Here is a 24,750-nt window from a genome sequence, read left to right on the forward strand (position 1 = left end):
CACCTCGTACACACGGCTCCGCTCCGTACACCTCGTACACACATGGCTCCGCTCCGTACACCTCATACACACACAGCTCTGCTACATCCACACTGTATATCCTGACCCCACACATACTTACCTCAACCAGCACCATGACAACAGCAAAGCAGAGTCTTGCAGACGGTAGAGGCAAGGCTGAGCGCACAGGACCTGTGATGAGGTCACAGGAGGGGCGGAGTCAGGGGTGACATGATCGGGGGTCTGGACAAAGGCTCCTCATCATGTGACCCCCTGACTCCTCCCCTCCTGTGACCTCATCACAGGTCCTGCGAACAGAGCGAGCAGGCAAGCGAGTGCGACGCTGTGAGTGGCTGCGGGGGGGAGGGGGTCTCATGCTAAGGCGAGGATGGGGTGCGAGGGGGGGGGCGTGGCGGCTTATCTCCCTGCAGTGCGGGAGGAACTTGGAAACTATCACCGCCGTGCCCGCAGAGGGCCGGCGGCAGGAGCAACAGTGGCCGCAGCAGCTGGCAAGCGGCCAGATGATCGGGCGGCAGCGGCCCAGCGGGAAAATGCCCTGTTGGTTATATTGCCAATCCGGGCCTGCCCAAGAGCCACATAACATTATCAGTGTTTTCTTCAACATTATACAGGATTGCCAGGTATTATCAAATTTGTCCTCTAAACTTGTGTTTCATACAAGTAGTTTCTCCATACATTGTATATTAGAAATAATGGCTCCTCTTACTGCCTCACATAATTCCCACCATTATGCCCCTTACGTAATAATAAAGGCTACTCTGTGCCCTCTAGATGGTAAAATTGCGTCCTAGTAAATATTAATGCCCTGTGCAAATTCCCTAAAAAACAGTGAACACATTTTGCCCCTAGAAAGTATTAATGCCCCCTGTGCACATTTGACTGTCACAGTACTCTGAGTGTCCCTATAACAATAATGTTTCTTAAGTGTGCATATGACATCTAATAATGTCCCCTGAGGCCCCAATGTACAGCTTCTATATGTACATTATGATGAGCCCGCAGCTTCCCTATACACAATATGGTGGGCCAACAGCTCCCCTATGCATAGTATAATGCACCCACAGCTCCTCTATAAACACAACTTCCCTCTACACAGTATAAAGGACCCACAACTTTCCTATACACTGTATGGTGAGCCCACAACTCTGCTATACTCGGTATGGTGGGCCCACAGCTCACCTATACACAGTATTATGGGTCCACAGCTCCCCATCACATAGTACAATGCCCCACTACAAAACACAGTGTTTGACCCCCAACACTAGCCATCAGTCTTTATAATGGCCCCTAAACTGTATAAAGGCCCCCGCATTAGCTCCCAAACTAAAAATTACTCAACAGGAAAACTACCCCTAAAAATGTAACCAGAATAATATGTAGTCGAGGGCCAAAAGTATAAGAGGTATGAAAATTGTGACTAAATAAAAGGACAACCAAAACCACAAACACATAAAGGGGGAAAAAGGACAAGAAAATGGTAACATGCAAATAATACAAAAAGGAGGGGAAGGGACGAGGTAATGGTAATAAGCACACAACACATAAAAGGAGGGGAAGGGACGAGGTAATGGTAATAAGCACACAACACATAAAAGGAGGGGAAGGGACGAGGTAATGGTAATAAGCACACAACACATAAAAGGAGGGGAAGGGACGAGGTAATGGTAATAAGCACACAACACATAAAAGGAGGGGAAGGGACGAGGTAATGGTAATAAGCACACAACACATAAAAGGAGGGGAAGGGACGAGGTAATGGTAATAAGCACACATCACATAAAAGGAGGGGAAGGGACGAGGTAATGGTAATAAGCACACAACACATAAAAGGAGGGGAAGGGACGAGGTAATGGTAATAAGCACACAACACATAAAAGGAGGGGAAGGGACGAGGTAATGGTAATAAGCACACATCACATAAAAGGAGGGGAAGGGACGAGGTAATGGTAATAAGCACACAACACATAAAAGGAGGGGAAGGGACGAGGTAATGGTAATAAGCACACAACACATAAAAGGAGGGGAAGGGACGAGGTAATGGTAATAAGCACACAACACATAAAAGGAGGGGAAGGGACGAGGTAATGGTAATAAGCACACATCACATAAAAGGAGGGGAAGGGACGAGGTAATGGTAATAAGCACACAACACATAAAAGGAGGGGAAGGGACGAGGTAATGGTAATAAGCACACAACACATAAAAGGAGGGGAAGGGACGAGGTAATGGTAATAAGCACACTACACATAAAAGGAGGGGAAGGGACGAGATAATGATATAAGCACACAGCACAAAAATAGAGGGGAAGGGACGAGGTAATGGTAATAAGCACACAACACATAAAAGGAGGGGAAGGGACGAGGTAATGGTAATAAGAGCACAAGTGCTCACTGTTAGCCAGAGCATAAATTAATATCGGGATCCATGTACAGTCAATTTTTTACATGGACAAAAAAAAAATCTGTTCTTGCAATTGAAGCACCTAAAGGAAGGTGGATGCTTGCTGCTAGCATGATTGCTTCCTGCCTGTCTCCCTGGTATTGCTTTCCTTCAATTGAATTAGTTTGTCTTTACGAAAAAAAATTGTCAGTCAGATAAAAGGTGGAAATGATTCAACTGAAGTTATATCTTTGTAAAATAATAAAACAAAAAAATGTACCTCGTGAAGAAGGGAAAGGAAGACTGTACAATTCAGGTTTATAGCAATTGACTAGCAGGTAATTTAGGGTACGGTCGCTTAGTGAGCTGACACATGTGGTTGGGTGGATTAGCACAGGAGTTTACTGAGGCATTACCAGCATTGTGCTCTTCTTTGCCCCTGCAGGCAGGATTGGCTTTCGGCCACATGTGGCAGCATAGCGTACAACTGAACCCGTACAGTACAAAAAGCAGATGTAAAAACACTATCAAATGTGTAAAGATTGTTTTACAGAATAGCTTAAATAAATGGAACAGCTGTGTAGCTGCGGACTGTAACTGAGTAGGCACCTGCCACTTTCATATTATATGTGAATTAAAATTTAGATTTCATATCTAAAGTCTGAAATTTGACATCATTTTTTAGGCTATCATTTTGATAAGAGTGCCATGAGTAAAGAACCTGACCAAATAACAACCTACCATCGCATAGCAGAAGCCTGGAAAATTGCAAATGGGCACAGAGATAAACTTACAAATCCTGAGTCATCTGCCAACATGCAAAAGGTATGATTATACCCAAAATATTAGCAAACCTGAGAAAAATACCTTGCAAATAGGACAGGCAAGTGCATTAGACTAGGACAACTTAGGATTCCCCCTATATATAATATTTGTATTGCTTATGTATATGAAAATAAAATCTAAAAATATGATTAAAAAATCTGAATATATACAGTGACATGTAAAAGTTTGGGCACCCCTTGTTACTGTTATTGTGAACAGTTTAGCAAGTTGAAGATATGATCTCTAAAAGGCCTAATGTTAAAGATGACACATTTCATTTGCATTTTATGCAAGAAAAAATATATTTTCATCTTTTTAAAATTACAAAAAGGAAAATGAGCCGATGCAGAAGTTTGGTCGCCCTGCATGTCTAGTATCTAGTAACAAGTCCTTTTGAAAGTATCACAGTTTGTAAACACTTTTTGTAGCCAGACAATTGTCTTTCAATTCTTGTTTGAGGGATTTTCATCCATTCTTCCTTGCATCAAGAGTTTGTTGAAATTTCATTGAATCTATTCTTCCCTCTAACTGTGAAATGTTCCCTGTGCCATTGACTGCAACATATCCCCAAAGCATGATTGATCCACCCCCATGCTTAATGGTTGGCAAGATGTTCTTTTCCTGAAATTCTGTGCCCTTTTCTCTCCACACATACCACACATAATCATTGTGGCCAAAGAATTTGATTTTAACCTCATTAGTCCACAGAACTTGTTTCCAAAATACATCAGGCTTGTTTAGATGTTATTTTGCATACTTCTGATGGCAAATTTTATGGTGAGGATGCAGGAGAGGTTTTCATCTGATGACAAGTGATGAGCGAGTATACTCGTTACTCGAGATTTCCCAAGCATGCTTGGGTGATATTCGAGTATTTGGATGTGCTCAGAGATTTAGTTTCTGTCTCCATAGCTTCATGATTTGCAGCTACTAGCTAACCTGAATACATGTGGTGATTGCCTGTTTGTTAGGAAATCCCCACATGTATTCAGGCTGTCTAGCAGCTGCAAATCATACAGCTACCGCGACAGAAACTAAATCTCCGAGCACATTCAAATACTCGGAGATCACCCGAGCACGCTCAGGAAATCTCGAGTAACGAGTATACTTTCTCACCACTATTGATGACTCTTCCATGAAGGCCTTATTTGTGCAGGTGTCTCCTAACAGAACAAAGTACCACAACTTCAGAATCTTCTAAACCTTTCTGAAGGTCTTTTGCAGTCAAGTGGAGGTTCTGATTTACCTCTTTAGAAATCCTATGAGCAGCTCTCACTGAAGTTTTGCTTGGTCTTCCAGACCTTATCTTGACCATTTTCATTTTCAGAGTGCTTGGCAGCTGAACTCATGGCTACTGTTTTTTTGGCACATGGATAAGTTTTTATAAAGCTTTTAAATTTGCATCACCTGGCCTTTTCTAAGGATAGTGAAAAAGCCTTAACCCTAGCAGGCTAATTAAGGTCTGAAACCTTGGTCAAAGTTATCTGTGCCCAAAATTTTGTATAGACCCATTTTTCTTTTTTGTATTTTTTTTAAATCTTAAAGATGAAAATGTATTTACAGTTGTGTGAAAGTGTTTCCCCCTTTCCTGATTTCCTATTATTTTGCATGTTTGTCACACTTTAATGTTTCAGACCACCAAACAAATTTAAATATTAGACAAAGATAACACAAGTAAACACAAATTGCAGTTTTTAAATGACGGTCTTTATTATTAAGGGAAAAAGAAATCCAAGCCTACATGGCAATGTGTGAAAAAAGTGATTGCACCCCACCTTAAAACTCAAATTAACTGTGATCTATCACATCTTTGGGAAGCTAAGTTCAAATTCCATAGCCACATGCAAGGCTAATTACTGCCAAACCTGTTCTCAATCAAGAAATCACTTAAACAGGACCTGCCTGACATAGTGAAGTAGAAATCATGCCGCGATCCAAAGAAACTCTGGAACAAATGAGAAACAAAGTAATTGAGATCTATCATTCTGGAAGAGGTTATAAAGCCATTTCTCAAGCTTTGTGACTCAAGAAAACCAGTTAGAGCCATTGATCACAAATGGTGAAAATATGTAACAGTGGTGAACCTTCCCAGGAGTGGCCAGATGACCAAAATTACACCAAGTGCAGAGAGATGACTCATCTAAGAGGTTACAAAAGACCCCACAACAACATCCAAAGAACTGCAGACTTCACTTGACTCAGTTAATGTTAGTGTTCATGACTCCACCGTAAGAAAGAGACTGGGCACAATAGCCTGCATGGCAGAGATCCAAGACAAAAACCACTACTGAGCAATAAGAACATAAAGACTCTTCTCAGTTTTGCCAGAGAACATCTTGATGATCTCGAAGTCTTTTGGGAGAATGCTTTGAACTTTTTGGAAAGTATACGTACCATTACATCTGGTGTAGAAGTAACACAGCATTTCAGAAAAGGAACATCAACATCATACTAACAGTAAATATGGTGGTGTTAGTGTGATGGTCTGGGGCTGTTTTGCTACTTCAGGACTTGGAAGACTTACTGTGGTAAATGGAGCCATGAATTCTGCTGTCTACCAAAAAAATCCTGAAGAATAATGTGCGGCCATCTGTTCGTGACCTCAATCTGAAGCGCACTTATACAGCAGGACAATGCTCCAAAACACACTAGGAAGTCCAGCTCTGAATGGCTTAAGAAAGACAAAATTAAGACTTTGGAGTAGCATAGACAAAGTCCTAACCTTAATCCAATTGAGATGTAGTGTATCTTTATAAATATGCCCTTTTTTCCTTCACTCTCTGCAGACCGCATTGAGAGTAGAAGGTTACAATGTCTCTTTAGCCTTAGCACTATGGCACTTTATGACAAGCTAGTCCCCTGAGGAGTTTGCTTGGATGAAACGCGTTGGGACAAGGACACCCCCCGTTATAGGGAAAGTGCAAGGCATGTACAATAGGGTCAGTTGTGGACTGCCCTTGTCAGGGCGGTAGTTCTGGCGATTAGATGCTTGCTAGCCCCATAGGGATTGACAGGGTATTGTCCTCCCAACCTTTTCTTTCCAGGAAATATGGTCATTGTTTGATCACTGAAGACTCCCGTCTCTCTCTCAACTCTTGGGTGAGATAGTTCTATTTTTTATTGTATCTATGATCTCATTCGCATTATATGTATATATGTATAGCCAGCATTACGGGCTTTTAACATCTGCATTAAGTTATATGTGAAGGTTTTGGTCATGGCGTGTAAAATGAACTAATGGGTCGCCATTTCCTATGGTTTGTTGTCTAGTTGCATTTAAGTAACAAAAATCCTTGCATTGGTCGTTCTAGGGCCTGATTTTTTGCTGCATTATCAGGTACCTTTACTTGATCGACCATTTCTTTTATGTATTTTGGTGACACACATGTTGTTCCTATCTTTTATATTATATATTAGTAAAAGTTATGTTTTAAACTTCACTAATCGCTATATATCATGGCTATCACGGTACCAAACCACTTTTTTCATTTTAGTCTCCCTTCACATGTCTATTTTTTATGTCTCTATGCGTTCTGCCGCAAGTACAGACACATGCACAACAAGTGTATTGAATGGTGGTGCGTACATGTCAGGTTTTCTCACACGAACTGTGTGTCCACGTGAAAAACCCACTGACCTGTCCTTTTTTAACGCACCACGGACGAAATGAATGCTGTACATGTGCACACTGATGATACACTGATGACACATGGATGACATCCGTGTGTCATCAGTGTGACACGTATCTGCACCTGGGAAAAGCAGTACAGTTATTGCTGTCCATTAATGCCAAAGTCCCACGGCAATCTGGATGGTTTGGTGAGCGGTCACATCAGTGATGCAACCACTCACGAGGCCAGCTGGAAGACACTGAGCTGAGCGCAAGAATCGCTGCCTGTGACCGGCGCTAACCTTAATTTAATGACGTCACCACCGATCATACGCAGCCGCATTCTCACGCTCAGCTCGGTGTTCCGACCGACGTGGTGAGCTGTTGCATCACTGATGTGACCAGTCACCAAACCACCCTGATAGTCGTAGGACATGGGCATTAATGGATTATTGGAGGAAAGGTGAGTATATTTTGGCTTTTTGCTATTTTTTGTTGAATTAATGTGTAAAAAAAGGGTTGTGGAGTGTTTATTTCACTTAGTGGACTTTAATCTGTGTCTTTATTAAATTTGACTAAGGGGTTAGTAATGGGGGTGTATGATAGACACCTCTTCATTACTAACCTCTGGGCTTGATGTCTGCGAACATAAAACAGCTGACATCAACCACACAACTATTACCCACTTGCCACCACACCGGGGCAAGTGGGAAGAACAGAGGCTAAACGCCAGATTTGGCATATCTGAGGGCTGATGTTCTAAGTCTGGGAGGGGGCCAATATCCATAGCACCTTCCTAGGCTATTAATATCAGCCCGCAGCTGTCTGTTTAGCCTTTTCTAGTTAGTAAATATAGGGGGACCCCACATCATTTTTTGGGGGTCTCCCCAATAATAACCAGTAAAGGCTAAGCAAACAGCTGTGAACTGATATTAATAGCCTGAGAACCTCTATGGCTATTGGCCCCTCCCCAGAATATTAATATCAACCCCCAGCTGTAGGCTTTCCCTCAGCTATTTATGAAAATTAAGGGGGATTCCACACCTTTGTTATTTATTTATTTTTTTGAACAATAACTACAAGTGCAGAATGCTAAGCAAGCAAATCACTGATTACAAATCACACTGACATCTATCTATCTATCTATCTATCTATCATTTTCCTCATCACTATCTACCTCTATCTGTGAACAACTTTAATACATAAAACGCTTTAATTTCTATGCTACATTTTATTCCATATGTGTCACACTGACAGTACACTGAGAGCACACGGAGTAGAACAGCACACAGACACACGGATGTCACATACGTACACATGGATCGCATACAGACATGGACCACGGATCTCACCAGTGCTAGTTTTTTAGTACAAGAATCACTACAATTCCTGTACTAAAAAAGATGATACAAAACAATGTAAGGTAGTTAACACAAAGGAGGACAGTTTGCGACTACAGGCAGATTTGAGTAAATTGGAGAATTGGGCTGAAAAATGGCAAATGAGGTTTAACACAGATAAGTGTAAGGTTATGCACATGGGAAGGAGAAACAGATGCTATAATTACTTACTAAAGGGAAAACTGCTGGGGAAATCACACATGGAAAAAGTCTTAGGCATCTTAATCAATAAGAAGCTGTATTGGAGTGCCCAGTGTCAGGCAGCTGCCACCAAAGCAAATAGGGTCATGGGATGCATTAGAAGATGTCTGGGGACACGAGATGCAAACATAATTCTCCCTCTGTACAAATCACTCGTCAGACCACACTTGGAGTATTGTGTGCAATTTTGGACGCCGGTGCTCAAGAAAGACATTACTGAACTTGAAAGAGTTCAAAGGTGGGCTACTAAAATGATAACTGGAGTTGGTTCACTACAATACCCAGAAAGGTTATCAAAACTAGGTCTATTTACTCTAGAAAAGTGAAGACTTAGGGGAGACTTAATATATATGTACAAGTATATCAGAGGGCAATACAGAGATCTCTCCAGTGAACTGTTTGTACCAAGGACTGTGACAAGAACAAGGGGGCATTCTCTTCGTTTGGAGGAAAGACAATTTCTGCACCAGCATAGAAGAGGGTTCTTCATGGTAAGAGCAGTGAGGCTCTGGAATTCTCTTCCTGAGGAAGTGGTGATGGCCAACTCACTGAATGAATTTAAGAAAGGAATGGATGCTTTTCTTGTGAGTAACAGTATAGAAGGTTACAAATAACAGAATATTATAGGTAGATGGTTGACCCAGCTTAGGGGAAGGAATTTTTTCCCTATGGAGGAAATTGGCTTATACTCTGTGGGTTTTTTGCCTTCGCCAGGATCAACAATGCAGAACTGCTGCATTATAATAGGCTGAACTAGATGGACATAAGGTCTTCCTTCAGCCTTCAAAACTATGTTATGTTACTAGAACGTGTGAAGGGGCCTTAGAGTGATTGCAGAATTGTTTCTCAAGCCTGATTAACCCATGTACCTGGAGACTACCAGGAATAATAATGTAAAGTTATTTTGCCATACATATTTTTCAGTATATTTTTTACTTTCTTTTCTCTTATCCACTATATTTTGTCTCTTTTCACCTACAGTTCATCTCTAAGCCTTATGGAGACAAAATCAGAAGCAAAATTGATGACTATGGTGATCATGACTTTCGGTTTTATAATATGTCTGAAGTGATTAATTCAGAGACCTTTGGTACGACTCACCTATCTGTCATCAGCAAAGATGGAAGTTCTGTGTCTGTCACAAGCTCCATCAATCAAATGTAAGAGTCTGACATGCTTTCTGAAGGAGTGTTGCTTTAGTGTGATTTTCTGTAGTAGAACTAGTGGGTAGAACTAGTGGTTGAAAACGGCCTACAGTGCACTCTGCAGTCTCTTTAAAGGGTTACTGGCTACTAATTTAGGCTGTGAATGTCTCTTGGGATTTTGTCTCTTTTCACCTACAGTTCATCTCTAAGCCTTATGGAGACAAAATCAGAAGCAAAATTGATGACTATGGTGATCATGACATTCGGTTTTATAATATGTCTGAAGTGATTAATTCAGAGACCTTTGGTACGACTCACCTATGTCATCAGCAAAGATGGAAGTTCTGTGTCTGTCACAAGCTCCATTAATCAAATGTAAGAGCCTGACATGCTTTCTGAAGGAGTGTTGCTTTAGTGTGATTTTCTCTAGTAGAACTAGTGGTTGAAAACGGCCTACAGTGCCCTCTGCAGTCTCTTTAAAGGGTTACTGGCTACTAATTTAGGCTGTGAATGTCTCTCAGGATTTTATCAATGAATTCATTCACTTTCTGTGTTAGCCATCTTGTAGAAAACAGTGTTTTGTGAATATTAAATATATAATTTTAACAATCAACTAGTATACAGTAGAATTAGGTACAACAACATTGGTGACAGTGCAGTTAGCCTTGTTAGTATTTCCTTTTCACTATAAGGAAAGTGAGACTGTGCAGTCCCAGTGGTTGGACCCCAACTAGACTTATCATTCCAACTACAAACATGACATATTCATTCTTCTGCTTAATATGTCATATCATGTAGATTAAATGCTATCACTGTATGATAAGTGGAGGTCCAATCTCTGGGATTCCACCAAATGTGGAGAACTTAAGTGCCCACGGTAACTATCTTTCCTGCACAGTAAAATGCAGCAAGGCACATTTACATAAATGATGCCATGCTGAATTCAAGGACAAAGAGGCCAGAATTCAAAAGTAGTATTTCAGCACCCAACCTTCTTCTATATGTTCTTAGAAGCTGGTGTCCATAGAGATGAGGCCCAGAATGTTTCCCTTTTCTGGTCCTTGTGACATGTGGGGGAAGGAGGATCTTGCCTAAGCATCGTCCATGATACTGAGACCCCATCTGTTGGAGAGAATGGTAGCACTCTGCAGTCTACATGGCTTTAGCATCCATCAGAACTTTTGGTAGACTTTCCTTCACCCAGGACAAAGATTGACATTGTTGCCTTAGCCCTGTATATAAACAGTAACACCAGTAATAGTTTTGATTTGCCCTCTTGATTAATTGATGTGCTGTAAGGATCAAAGACAACGTACCCTACAAATATACTGTATGTATAAACCAAAATTCTGTAACACTATAAGATCTCAGAAAACAGAAGAGATCTATGAAATGGTTAAAAAATTCAAAGTTTATTGGGAATATGAAACCATAAATTAATACATCTAAAGGACCACCAAAACCTGTACATGACAAGAATAGTATAGTTCAATGGGCTAATCCTTTATACATGTACATTGTGATGTAATGCTAGTGCTATACAGAACATCTATCCTTCCCATAACATTAACGGGTTGCCAGGGTCTCAAAATGAAGTCATGAGCCCATCAGTGCCCGTTCTCCAATTGATATCTGTTTAGCTGTAAAATAATATGATTCCATGTGGTCCAGGAATTGGATACTGCTATGGATCTGACAGGCTGGTGTGTAACACAGCCCCGATGCGCGTTTCGCCTCACTTGCTTCTTCCCGGGGGCGTGTCTAAGTAGGGATTATAAAGCTCGTGGTTCATTTAGAATGGGATTCGTCACTTCACTATTCACCAATTGTAGAGGACTTTCGGGATCTTGATGTAACCAGCACTGATGGTGCATAGCATTACTGTTCCGCCCCATAATGAAAGGATCTCCTGCTTGTGCGAGGTGAACCGTAAGTATATAATGCCAGCGATTGCTATGTTACGCACTGCAGGAAATATATGAGGACTGCAGATCACGCATGAACACCACCGTCTATGTCTGACATAAAGCTGGATCTGCAAATTTAACCCTTGTAGGGATATTTACTACTGTTTCTTTGAGTGGGAAATCAATATATTAAATGGATAGAAAATGTGTAGAGAAAGTTTAAAGACGATGACACTACATTTCACCAACGCCAAAACATATTAAGATAAATCTTCTTACAGTATGTAAAAATAAAATTTAAATAATTGTTGTGTTTCTCTTTCCCCATAGTTTTGTAACATTAATATTTAATGCATCATTAGTCGTTTTCACACATTTAAAATAATTATAAATAGAGTGCGCATAGCAAAATAATGAGAACAATCTTTCAAAGAGCTTCACCAATCAGCCAATATATTATTTATTAGAAGTTACTTCAAAAAATACCTGGACTATGGTATAAAATAGTGGTTTTACCAAAAACATATATAAAAATTAATTTCAATTAAGACATAGTGGTATACACTGAAATATTGTGTATTAACCCAAATCCTGGACCAAAGTTGGCATATATACACAAATTGTGCATATGTAAATCAAACTTAGAATCCTAAAAGTTAATACAGTAGTAATAATAATAATAATAATAATCTTATTTATATAGCGCCAACATATTCCGCAGCGCTTTACAGTTTAACGATTTCAAAACAAAAGTCATAAGTAACAGCGTTAACAATACAAACATTAAAGCAAAATAAGACAACCCTGCTCATGAGAGCTTACAATCTACAATGAGGTGGGGGAGATACAAAGTACAGGTGTGTATTTACAATGGTGTATTTACATTGATGGTCCAGCCATCTTGAGGGAGTGAGGGATAGATTGAGATAGTGAATGGGCTACACTTGCACACTTACACATAAAATGACATAGATTAGTGAACATGATAGGCCGCTCTGAACAAATGCGTTTTGAGGGGGTGCCTAAAACTATGCAAATTGTGGATAGTCCTAATTTCTTGGGGTAGAGCATTCCAGAGGATTGGCGCAGCGCGGGAGAAGTCTTGGAGTCAGGAGTGGGAGGTACGGATAGTGCCGAGGTTAGTCAAAAGTAATTTGCAGAGCGCAGCGGTCGGTTAGGCCGATAGACAGAAATGAGGTAGGAAATGTAGGGGGGTGCTGCACTGTGGAGAGCTTTGTGGGTTAGAACAAGTACTTTGAATTGGATCCTATAGTGAATGGACAGCCAATGTATGGACTGACAAAGAGCGGACGCGTCCGAGTACCGATTAGCCAGATGGATGACCCTGGCTGCTGCATTAAGTATGGACTGGAGAGGGGAAAATCGAGTAACGGGGAGGCCAATTAATAGAGCTTTGCAGTAGTCCAGGCAGGAGTGGATCAATGCGACAGTGAGGGTTTTTGTTGTTTCCATGGTGAGAAGAGGGCAGATTCAAGAGATGTTATTTAGTAGCAGGCAAGAGATTGTATATGGGATGTGAAGTAGAGATTGGTGTCAAACATAACACCCAGACAGCACGCCTGCTGCCGGGGTGTTATTATGGTGCCACCCACGGAGAGGGAAATGTCAGATTTATGGAGGTTAGTAGATGGCGGGAGCAGAAAAAGTTCAGTTATTGAGAGGATAAGTTTCAGATAGAGAGCGGACATGATGTTGGAGACGGCGGACAGACAGTCACAGGCATTCTGTAGTACAGCAGGAGTAAGGTCGGTTGATGACGTGTATAGTTGTGTGTCATCAGCATAAAGATGGTGCTGAAAGCCAAATCTGCAGATGGTCTGTCTAACTGAGGCCATGTAGAGAGAAGAGAAGGGGGCCAAGGACTGAGCCCTGAGGTACCCCGACAGCGAGAGAAAGAGGAGATGACGTGGAGCCAGCGAACAAAACAATGAAGGAGCGGTCATAGAGATAGGAAGAGAATCAGGGTAGAGCAGTGTCCTTAATGCCTAGTGACTGGAACCTAGAGAGTAGGAGAAGGTAGTCAACAGTGTCGAAAGCTGCAGAAAGGTCAAGAAGAATGAGCAGAGAGTGGTCACCATTACATTTTGCTGTCAGAAGGTCATTGGTAACTTTGATGAGTGCAGTTTCTGTTGAATATAGGGGGCAGAAGCCAGACTGTGAAGGGTCTAGGAGGGAGTGAGTGGAGAGGTAACGGGTAAGGCGGGAGTAGACTAGGTGCTCCAAGAGTTTAGAGATGAAGGGGAGATTGGGGACTGGTCTGTAGTTATTTGAGCAGGAGGATGGGTCGAGAGCGGGTTTCTTTAGAAGTGGAGTAGCGATAAAGTGTTTGAAGGAGGATGGGAAAATGCCCGATGAGAGGGAGAGATTAAAGATTGTAGTTCGGTGAGTCGTGACAACAGGAGAGAGAGGCTGGAGGAGATGTGAGGGAATGGGGTCGGTAGTGCATGCAGTCAGACGAGAAGAAGAGAGGAGTCTGGAGACTTCTTCTTCTGTTATGGGATCAAATATGGAAAGTGAGCCAAGGGAAATGCAGGGAGGGATGGGAGTCACAGCACTTGTTGGTTGGAAGTGGATTTCCTGATGGATGTTATCTATTTTCTCTATAAAGTGGGTGGCCAGGTCATCAGCACAAATGTCTGTGATAGGGGCTTGTACTTTTGGTCTGAGGAGGGAGTGAAAGGTTTCAAAAAGTTTCTTAGGGTTGTTGGCTTGTGAGGAGATCAGGGTGGTGAAGTAAGTCTGTTTGGCGAGGTGAATGGCAGAGTTATAGGTTCTTAACATAAATTTGAAGTGGATGAAGTCGTCTGATGTGCGGGTTTTTCTCCATTGGCGTTCAGCACTCCTAGAGCATCGCTGGAGAAGTTGAGTTTGCGATGTGAGCCAGGGCTGTTTTACTTGATGTTTGAAGGTTCTGAGGGTGAGGGGCGCTATTTGGTCAAGGGTGCTTCTAAGAGTGGTGGTAAATTGTAATATTAAAGTGAAAATCGTGATTGTGATGAAAATATAAATAATAAAGTGAAATTTTTTTAACCGTGAGTGTTGGCATTATGGTTCGCTCACACTAGCGTATAAAGTAGACAAGCACAATCTGTATAAAAAAATAGCATCGCACTCTTGTTATTCAGTGAGGTAGTGCAGATCTGTATATTTTTTTCTCAGCTGTATTTTGTAAGAGAAAGAAAAATTGCAGCATGCTGCGATTTGAGTCCAAAATCGGTTAGTGTGAGAACAAAATTACATGCCATACGGACCATTAGTATGGCATCCGATTTTTACAGATACATTACAATTCTGTAGCATAGGACACTAAATGGTCCTGTAAAAGATTAATAGGTGCTGCGTAAAAAAACGGATTGCATAGGACCACACACCGATGACAAGTGAGGAAAAAATCGATCCATTTTCACTATTGGTCCCAGACTTAGAAGAAAAAAAAAAAAACCCATCAAACAATATTTTCTGGTCATATCTTGAAGTAAAAGAGATAACTCCGGAGATCCTATTAATGTTCATTCACATAGTTTATTCTCCATGTTTGTTCCCCAATGGCAAGTATATAGAAAATCGCATCCTCCAAGTTCTTTCCAATGTTCCTTATCAAAAACTAGAAGTTTAGACGTATAACAATATTAATCTAAGCAGAAAAGAAAGCGACAATGAATACAGATAAAAGATTAAAAAAAATAAATACACACGTGGTCAAAATTGTTGGTACCCCTCATTTAATGACAGAAAAACCCATAATGGTGACAGAAATAACTTGAATCTGACAACAGTAATAATAAATTAAAAATCTATGGCAATGAACAAATGAAAGTCAGACATTGCATTTCAACCATGCTTCCACAGAATTTAAAAAAAATAACTCATGAAATAGGCCTGGACAGAAATGATGGTACCCGTGAAAATTATGTGACAAAAGGGACGTGTTAAATCAAGGTGTGTCCACTAATTTGCATCACAGGTGTCTACAAACTTGGATTCAGTGAGTGGGCCTGTATAGAGGGCCACAGATACTCACTGTGCTGTTTGGTAACATGGTGTGTATAACACTCAACATGGACCAGAAGAAGTGAAGGAAAGAGTCGTTTCAGGAGATTAGAAAGAAAATTATAGGCAAACATGTTAAAGGTAAAAATTAGACCATCTCCAAGCAGCGTGATGTTCCTGTGACTGCAGTTGCACATATTATTCAGAAATTTAAGCTCCATGGGACTGTAGCCGACCTCCCTGGACGTGGCCACAGGAGGAAAATTGATGACAAATCAAAGAGACGGATAATACGAATAGTAACAAAAGAGCCCAGAAAAACTTCTAAGCAGATTAGAGGTGAACTTCAAGCGCAAGTTGTATGAGCCAAAGTAGACTTCATGGGAGACTACCAAGGAGGACACGATTGTTGAAAAAAAAAATCATAAAAAAGCCAGACTGGAATTTGCCAAACTACATGTTGACAAGCTACAAAGCTTCTGGGAGAATGTCCTATGGACAGATAATGTAACTTTTTGGCAAGGCACATCAGCTTTATGTTCACAGATGGAAAAATGAATCATATCAAGAAATGAACACTGTCCCTACTGTGAAACATGGAGGAGGCTCTATTATGTTCTGGGGCTGCTTTGCTACATCTGGCACAGTGTGTCTAGAATCTGTGCTGGGTACAATAAAATCTCAAGACTATCAAGGGATGCTAGAGAGAAATGTGCTGCCCAGTGTCAGAAAGCTTGGTCTCAGTCGCAGGTCATGGGTTTTGCAACAGGATAATGACCCAAAACACACAGCTAAAAACACCCAAGAATGGCTAAGAGGAAAACATTGGACTATTCTGAAGTGACTTTCTATGAGCTCTGACCTAAATCCTATTGAGCATATTTGGAAAGAGCTGAAACATGCCGACTGGAAAAGGCAACCTTCAAACACGAGACAACCGGAGAAGTTTGCTCTTGAGGAGTGGGCCAAAATACCTGTCGAGAGGTGCAGAAGTCTCATTCACAGTTACAGGAATCGTTTGATTGCAGTGATTGCCTCAAAAGGTTGTACAACAAATTATTACATTAAGGGTACCATAATTTCTGTCCAGGCCTATTTCATAAGTTTTTTATTTTTTAAAAAATTCTGTGGAAGCATGGTTGAAAAGCAATGTCTGACTTCCATTTGTTCATTTTCATAGATTTTTTATTTATTATTACTTTTGTCAGATTCAAGTTATTTCTGTCACCATTGTGGGTTTTTCTGTCATTAAACGAGGGGTACCAACAATTTTGACCATGTGTGTAGATGTGCCATAAGGATCAAAGACACCATACCCTATATATACTGTATAGTATTCTACTTATCACACTGATTTGCAGAATGCCTTACAAAACATTAGGTTCAATACGGTGGACACCCAGCCGATCAAAAGTGATGACATGTCCTAGCAATGGCTCATCTATATATATAAAATTGAATGTATGTATGTGTGTATCACCAACCAATCACGAAGCATCTTTCATTTTCACCAGAGCTGTTTAAAAGAAGCTGAGCTGTGATTGGTTGCTGTGAGCAACAGTTTTCCCACTCCACAACACCTCAACAGACACTGACATGGTGGGAGGAGAAATCTAGCATCCCTGGGAACATAAGCTCCCAGCCATTGTCTGCCCCCCCAGAAAGGAGCAGAGAGCACACGACAGAAATGAATCCCCCCCGTGCCCATATAAACAGCCACATCCTCCATCCTATAGGCACATCTTCCCTCTTAAAGGGATCTTTGGTGTGGAAGTTAGGGCAAGTCCCTCAGCGCTCTGATTCTGACCCCAGGCTTCTATTAAAGGGATCATTGGTATGGAAGTCAGGGCAAATCAATCCAGCGCTTTGGTTTTGACCCCAGGGTCTCTTAAAGGGATCATTGGTGTGGAAGTTAGGGCAATTCCACTAAGCACTCTGGTTCTGAACCCAGGCCCCTCTTAAAGAGATCCCTGATATGGATGTGAGGGCAAATCCACTCTGCACTTTGGTACTGACCCCAGGCCTCTCTTAAAGGGATCTCCGGTATGGAAGTTAGGGCAAATCTCTCAGAGCTCTGATTCTGACCCCAGGCTTCTATTAAAGGGACCATTGGCATGGAAGTCAGGGCAAATCCATCCAGCACTTTGGTTCTAACCCCAGGCCTTTCTTAAAGGGATCTCCAGTATGGAAGTTAGGACAATTCCACTCAACGTTCTGGTTCTGACCCCAGGCTCTCTTAAAGGGATCCCCGGTATGGAAGTCAGGGCAATTGCCTTCAAATACTCTGGTACTGACCCCAGGCTCTCTTAAAGGGCCCTCCTGTATGCAAGTCAGGATAAATCCATTCAGCGCTCTGGTTCTGATCCCAGGCTCTCTTAAAGGGATCCCCAGTATGTAAGTGAGGGCAAATCCATTCTGCGCTCTGATTCTGACCCCAGGCCCCTCTTAAAGGGATCCCCAGTATGGAAGTGAGGGCAAATCCACTCTGTGCTTTGGTACTGACCCCAGGCCTCTCTTAAAGGGGTCTCCGGTATGGAAGTTAGGGTAAATCCCTCAGCGCTCTGATTCTCACCCCAGGTTTCTATTAAAGGGATAATTGGTATGGAAGTCAAGGCAAATCCACTCAGCGCTCTGGTTCTGACACCAGGCCTCTCAAAGGGATCCCCGGTATGGAAGTTAGGGCCATTTCACTCAGCGCTCTGGTTCTGACCCCAGGCTGACGGGATGATGTGGGATATTAGGGGTAGTAGTCCGGTGGCTCTGGCTGACAGGATGATGTGGGATATTAGGGGGAGTAGTCTGGTGGCTCTGGCTGATGAGATGATGTGGGATATTAGGGGTAGTAGTCCGGTAGCTCTGGCTGACGAGATGATGTGGGATATTATAGTGAATGTGGCTATGCGAAGTGGGTGGGGCTCTACACTCAGCTTTATATATATACAGTAGATATAATCATTATAATTTGTGATAAAGCCCCCATCTCACATAGCGAGATCGCTGTTGCATCACAGATTGTGATTTTGTGACGCAACAGCGATCTCGCCTGCGATCTTGCTACGTGTGACACATAGCGGCGATCGGCCCCTGCTGCGATGTCGCTGATCATGCTCGAATGTCCTGGGCCATTTTTTGATCACTGGTGTCCCGCTGGCCAGCATGCATCGCTGTGTTTGACAAGGACTATGACGAACAACCTCAATACTACAGGTCTGAGAGACAGAGTCCCAACAACCGTCGTATCGTTCTGTATCGTTGCTGCGTCGCTGTTGAGATCTGACTGTTTGACATCTCACCAGCGACCTCGTAGCGACGCACCAGCGATTCCTACTAGGTTGCATTGTTGTCGGGATCGCTGGTGCGTCGCCAAGTGTGACGGTATCCTAACCGTAGTCAGATACTATGCCCGGGCAGTGCCGGGCTCTTCAGCTAGTCAATTTATAAGAATGAATTTTATGAGATTTTCTATTTTGATTGTCAGAAAGTAATTTCTGTATGAACTTTATTTTTTTTTCGTTTCTGAATTCCAGCTTTGGCTCCATGATTTATTCCCCAAGCACAGGGATAATCTTTAACAATCAGCTGGCTGATTTCTGCAATATACATATGGTTTCCTTGAAGGAAGGTGAGACAGTATTCATTTTGCATCCTTTTCTGTCTTTGTGATTGATATGTATTAAAATAGGTTAAGTATTTTTAATCATATATAGATAAGTTGAAATTAAAGGGGGTGTCCAGTCACTATATATTGATGAGCTACACTTATAATCTGACACTCGGCAACCCACTAATCAGCTAGTTCAAGCTCACTTGGTGGCCTGATGTAAACATATTAAATGAACCTGCAATATGCTGCACTATTCAAGGTGTAGCACTCCACTGTCCTCTTGAATGAGAGCTGTTCTGCAGTACATGGCTAAGGCCGCCACTCCTTGAATGGAGCTGTTCACTGCCTATATATCTGGCCATTGCCTGTTGGACTTGCACTGATTTGATACTGCGAATAGGTCATCAATATTTTTTGACTGGAAAGACCCTTTAACCCATTTCCCCCCGAGGGTGGTTTGCACGTTAATGAGCAGGCCAATTTTAACAATTCAGACCACTGTCCCTTATGAGGTAATAACTCTGGAACGCTTCCATGGATCCTGGTGATTCTGAGAAAGTTTTCTTGTGACATATTTTACTTCATTATAGTTGTAAAATTTCTTTGATATCACTTGTGTTTATTTGTGAAAAAATGGAAATTTGGCAACAATTTTGAAAATTTTGCAATTTTCCAACTTTGAATTTTCATGCCCTTAAATCACAGAAATATGTCACACAAAATGCTTAATAATAAGTAACATTTCCTACATGTCTACTTTATATCAGCACAATTTTGGAGCAATTTTTTTTTGTTAGGAAGTTATTAGGGTTAAAAGTTGACCAGCGATTTCTCATTTTTACAACACCATTTTTTTGGGGACCACATCACATTTGAAGTCACTTTGAAGGGTCTATATGATAGACGTGAATAAGTTTATTAACCCTTCAGGTGCTTCACAGGAGTTTTTGGAATGTTTAAAAAAATGAACATTTAACTTTTTTCACAAAAACTTTACTTCAGATCCAAATTTATTTTTTCTCCAAGGGTAACAAGAGAAATTGGACCTCATAAGTTGTTGTGTATTTTTTTTATGAGTATGCTGATACCCCTTATGTAGGGGTAAACCACTGTTTGGGCTCTTGGCAGAGCTCGGAAGAGAAGGAGCGTCGTTTGACTTTTTCAATGCAAAATTGGCTGGAATTGAGATCGGAAGTCATGTCGCGTTTGGAGAGCCCTTGAAGTGCCTAAACAGTGGAAACCCCCCATAAATGACCCCACTTTGGAAACTAGACCCCCCAGGGAACTTATCTGGATGAGTGGTGACACTTTGAACCCCCAGGTGCTTCACAGAAGTTTATAATGTTGAGCCATGAAAATAATAAAATCACATTTTCCTCACAAAAATGTTATTTGAGCCCTCAATTTTGCATATTCATAAGGGTAACAAATTAAAATTGCAGCATACAATTTGTTGTGCAATTTCTCTTGAGTTCGCCGATACCCCATATGTAAGGGAATACTACTTTTGAGGCACAGCGCAAAGCTCAGAAGGGAAGAGGCACCATATTTGAGTTCAGATTTTGCTGGAGTGGTTTGAGGGTGCCATGTCACATTGGCAGAGCCCCTTGAGTGCCAGAACAACTGAAACCCTCTATATGTGAACTCATTTTACAAACTACACTCCCCAATGAATTCATCTAGTGGTGCAGTGATCATATTGATACCACATGTGCTTCACAGAATTTTAGACCACTGAGCGGTGAAGAAAGAATAAATTACATTTTTACCACTAAAATGTTGTTCTAGTCCCAAGTTTTTAATTTTTCTAAGGGCTAATAGGACATTGCAGCTGCAAAAAAAGAAACTACCTAAATATTAATATCAGCAAATGAAAAATTATTCTGAAAATTCCAACATACAAGTTAGAAAGAGAAAGAGGGAAAGAGAAAAAAAATTAAATACTTTTTTTAGGGAGGGTGGGAGGATTAGGAGAGAGAAGAGGGATAAAAGTAGGGGGGAGGGAGAAGGGGTATGGAAAAAGGGAGGGAGGGAAAGATGAGGGAAATGAGGCGACAATCTTGAGGTAAGCACACAGCAACAACACAGAAACACCTCACGAGAGACCAACCCATCTATTAGGATAGTTTATAAAAATCCACTGAGTCCTGAAACAGGATCCAGTCACTCCACAATCTCCTAAAACTATCACCGCCTCCAGAGCTTTCAGCTGGGAGTTCTTCCATCCTACAAATATTATCCATCTCACAAACCCGACATTAGGGGAGTATGGGTTGTTTTCCAATGTCTTGGAATCACTGACCGCGCTGCAATTAAATAAAACCAGAGACTAACTTTCTTTTGGTAACCAATTGAAGAGGGAAAAATAGAAAGAAGAACAATCTTAGGCCTGAACTCCAGACTTCTACCTGTAACCAAAGAGTAATTTGAAAAAAAACTTTTCCCAGAATGGCTTAATTCTACTGCAATCTCACCATAGGTGTATCATATTAGCTCTATCTCTTCCTCATCTCCAACATGTGTCAGGAACAGATGGAAAAATAGCATGCAATTTTGAGGGATAATGATACCATCTTGTAATAATTTTATAGTTTTTTTTCCTGGGCAGGGCAAGTGATTGCTAGTTTATGTGTAAACTGAAATCCTTTCTAAAATGTACGCTGCAAAGGAGACAATGTATGTATGGGTCGGGAGACCAGGGCGTGATTGAGAAATCTATGTCAGCCATGATTACGGCACTGGTTGCCCTCACAGGAGAACGCATAGTGGACATTGGATTTCATGAAATCCCATCCACTGATGTATGCAGTGTCCAACCCGCAGCGTTTACTCACCGTGGAGATTCCTGTAAAAATAATTTTTCAAAAGGGGAAGGTGTGAAGTGGCATAAGTGGTTTAGACCCTTAGAAGATATAAGAGATTGCAATTGTAGATTTTCAAACCAAGAAAGGACTTTGGACAGGTACTGAGCCTGCAGAGAATTGAATATGGATAACTTACCATCTATAAGAACATCATGTATACGGGTGACCTCCAATGCCCTCCAACCGAGAAAAGTCTCTCTCAAATAACCCAGGCAAAATGAAGGAGGAAAAAAATGATGTAAAGTGATGTAAGAGGACTGATACTCCCAGAGGGAAATTTTCCCTTAAAGAAAGTGTGCCATATTTTGAGTGTCTCTACTGTTAAATTATTTAAGCAACCCAGCCTGGAAGCCTCTGTCCACAGGATCCATGCAAGTGCTTTAAAGGCATCTCCCTTCCCTTCTTGCTCAATCACAACCCATTGCTTCTTACCAGGGGAAAAATGCCAATCTATGAACCGGGCTATGGTAGAGGCTTGGAAGTAAGTTTTAAAGTTAGGAAGCCCTGCACCTCCCAAATGTTTTAGAGCGTGTTAAAGTTTGCATACTATGTCTAGGCCTAGATCTCCCCCACACAAATCTTATCATAGCAGCACGAAGCTTATCAAAAAAACTGCGAGGAGGAGGTAGAGGTGTGGTTGGAAAAATATATAGAAATGAAGGTAGTATATCCATTTTAATGGCATTCATTCTTTCGAACCATGATAATCTCAGTTTGCTATATGATCCGAAGTCTTTAAGTGTTCGGTCTAAAACCTTTTGATAGTTAAGAGACAAAAATTTTGGATGGGTCAAAAAAATGAAGACTCCCAAACATTTTATGGCATCTGCACGTCATTTGAAAGAAAATTTGATGTTGTTAAGTAAACCTCCTCATTGGCAAGTGAACTATTTAACGCTTCTGGTATTGAATAATTCACTTTGAAGTTGCTCAAGAAACTAAATGTATCAAACTCTTTCATTACAGAGGGTAACGAGATTTGGGGCTGTGATACATACAAAAAGCGATCCTCTGCATATAATACTGTTTTGTAATTTGCTGAGCCTATATTTATCCCATGTATGTTAGGATTGTTACTAATTGCATTAGCAAGATGTTCCATCATAAATATATAGAGCAGAGGGGACACGGGGCACCCCTGTCTGATTCCATTTCGAATTGCGAAGGGAAAAGATAATGTTCCGTTTACCCTAACTCGTGCATTAGGGCCTTTATATAAAGAAAGGATCTTTTGCAGATAACGAGGACCAATGCCCAACTGACACAGCGCCTCTTTTATAAAACCCCAGTGGACCCTTTCAAAGGCCTTTTCTTAATAGTCTGATAAGAGACCTAGGGGTAAAGATTTAGATTTAGCCTTAGGCTACCGTTACACTTAGCGGCGCACTAGCGATCCAGACAACGATACGAACTGGTAAGGATCGCTGGTGCGTCGCTAAATGGTCGCTAGTAAGCTGCCAAACAGTCAGATTTACCCAATGACTTTGCAACGATCCAGCAATCCGTATAACGACCTCGGCGGTTGTTAGAACCTTGTCACACAGCAGCAATTCTGACGACTCCCGCCTGCGTCCATGATTTCTGAGTTGCTAACGAGGTCGCTCGTCGGTGTCAAACACAGCGATGCATGCTGGCCAGCAGGACACCAGCGATCAAAAAATGGCCCAGGACATTTGAGCACAATCAGCAACATTGCAGCGGGGGCCTGGTCGCTGCTACGTGTCACACATAACGAGATCGCGGGCAAGGTCGTTGTTGCGTCACAAAATCAGTGTCGCTTCAGCAATCTCGCTATGTGAGACGGGGCCTTTAGAGATAATAATCATCGTCTTAAAGGTATTGTCCCTGGTCTCTCAGCCCTGCACAAATCAACTCTGGTCTGTGTTTACTATTGCTGGTAGTAAAGGGGCTAACCTATCTACCAATATCTTTAATTTTAATGTCCACATTAATTAGCGATATAGGTCTATAGTTGGCAGTAGCTGAGGGATCTTTCCCAGGTTTGGGGATGTCACTTATATGTGCCTCTAGTGATTGGGGGGGCCAAGCATGTACTGTACCTTCATCTAGGGAGTTGAACGTTTTGGCCATAACCGGAGCTAGTTGGTCTAGTTTGTAACATGCCGGGGTAAATCCATCCAGGACATTTACCTCATGGTGTGGATTTAATTACTGTAGCAACTTCAATTTTTGAGATATCTTCCTGTAGTGCATCCGAGACACGACGGTCCAGGGTGGTAAAGCTGTTTCTTTGATATATTTCCAGATTTGCTCAGACAGATCCAATGGGGAAAGGTCTGCAAGCTGCCCTTTAATATTGTATAACTTCTCATAATATAACCTAAATATGTCCAATATCTCCTTAGGATTATGAGAGTCTTTTCCATCGTGTCTCTTGATGCACGGTACATTTGTAGCTGCCAGCCGGGGGTGAAGGAGTCTTGCTAAAGGGCGGTCACATTTATCAGATGTCTCATACATGTAGCATTTAAATTTTTCTCTTTGTCTATGATATTTCTGATTGAACAACAGTCTGAGAAAGTTTCTTTTCTTGGATAATTCCCTTAGAATAGAAGATGAAAGCGTTTGTTTATGTAGGGTCTCCAGTGAATGAATCTGCTTTAAGAGATTATCTACTTCAATATATCTCTACTTTTTAAGTCTGGAGCCATGTTTTATTAAAATGCCTCTCACTACACATTTTATATTCTCCCCCTGTAACGGGATGGAGGGTTTGATCTGAGGTATGTACTTGAAGAAAGGAGTCTATAGCTTCAGACAGC

At 41.5% G+C, this 24,750-nt stretch overlaps 1 protein-coding gene across 1 annotated transcript in view; it reads left to right on the plus strand.

Moving 5' to 3' along the window:
- Positions 1-24,750, plus strand: part of GGT5 (gamma-glutamyltransferase 5) — a 312,974-nt gene that overhangs the window by 220,196 nt on the left and 68,028 nt on the right. The window contains exons 7-9 of the mRNA XM_073563774.1: positions 3,086-3,225; positions 9,418-9,596; positions 19,027-19,121. Of these exons, the coding sequence (XP_073419875.1) occupies positions 3,086-3,225; positions 9,418-9,596; positions 19,027-19,121 (414 nt within the window). The remainder of the gene's footprint in view (positions 1-3,085; positions 3,226-9,417; positions 9,597-19,026; positions 19,122-24,750) is intronic.

Source organism: Dendrobates tinctorius, unplaced genomic scaffold, assembly GCF_039654945.1.
Source record: "Dendrobates tinctorius isolate UK_male_01 unplaced genomic scaffold, ASM3965494v1 ptg000397l, whole genome shotgun sequence".
Lineage (NCBI taxonomy): Eukaryota > Metazoa > Chordata > Amphibia > Anura > Dendrobatidae > Dendrobates > Dendrobates tinctorius.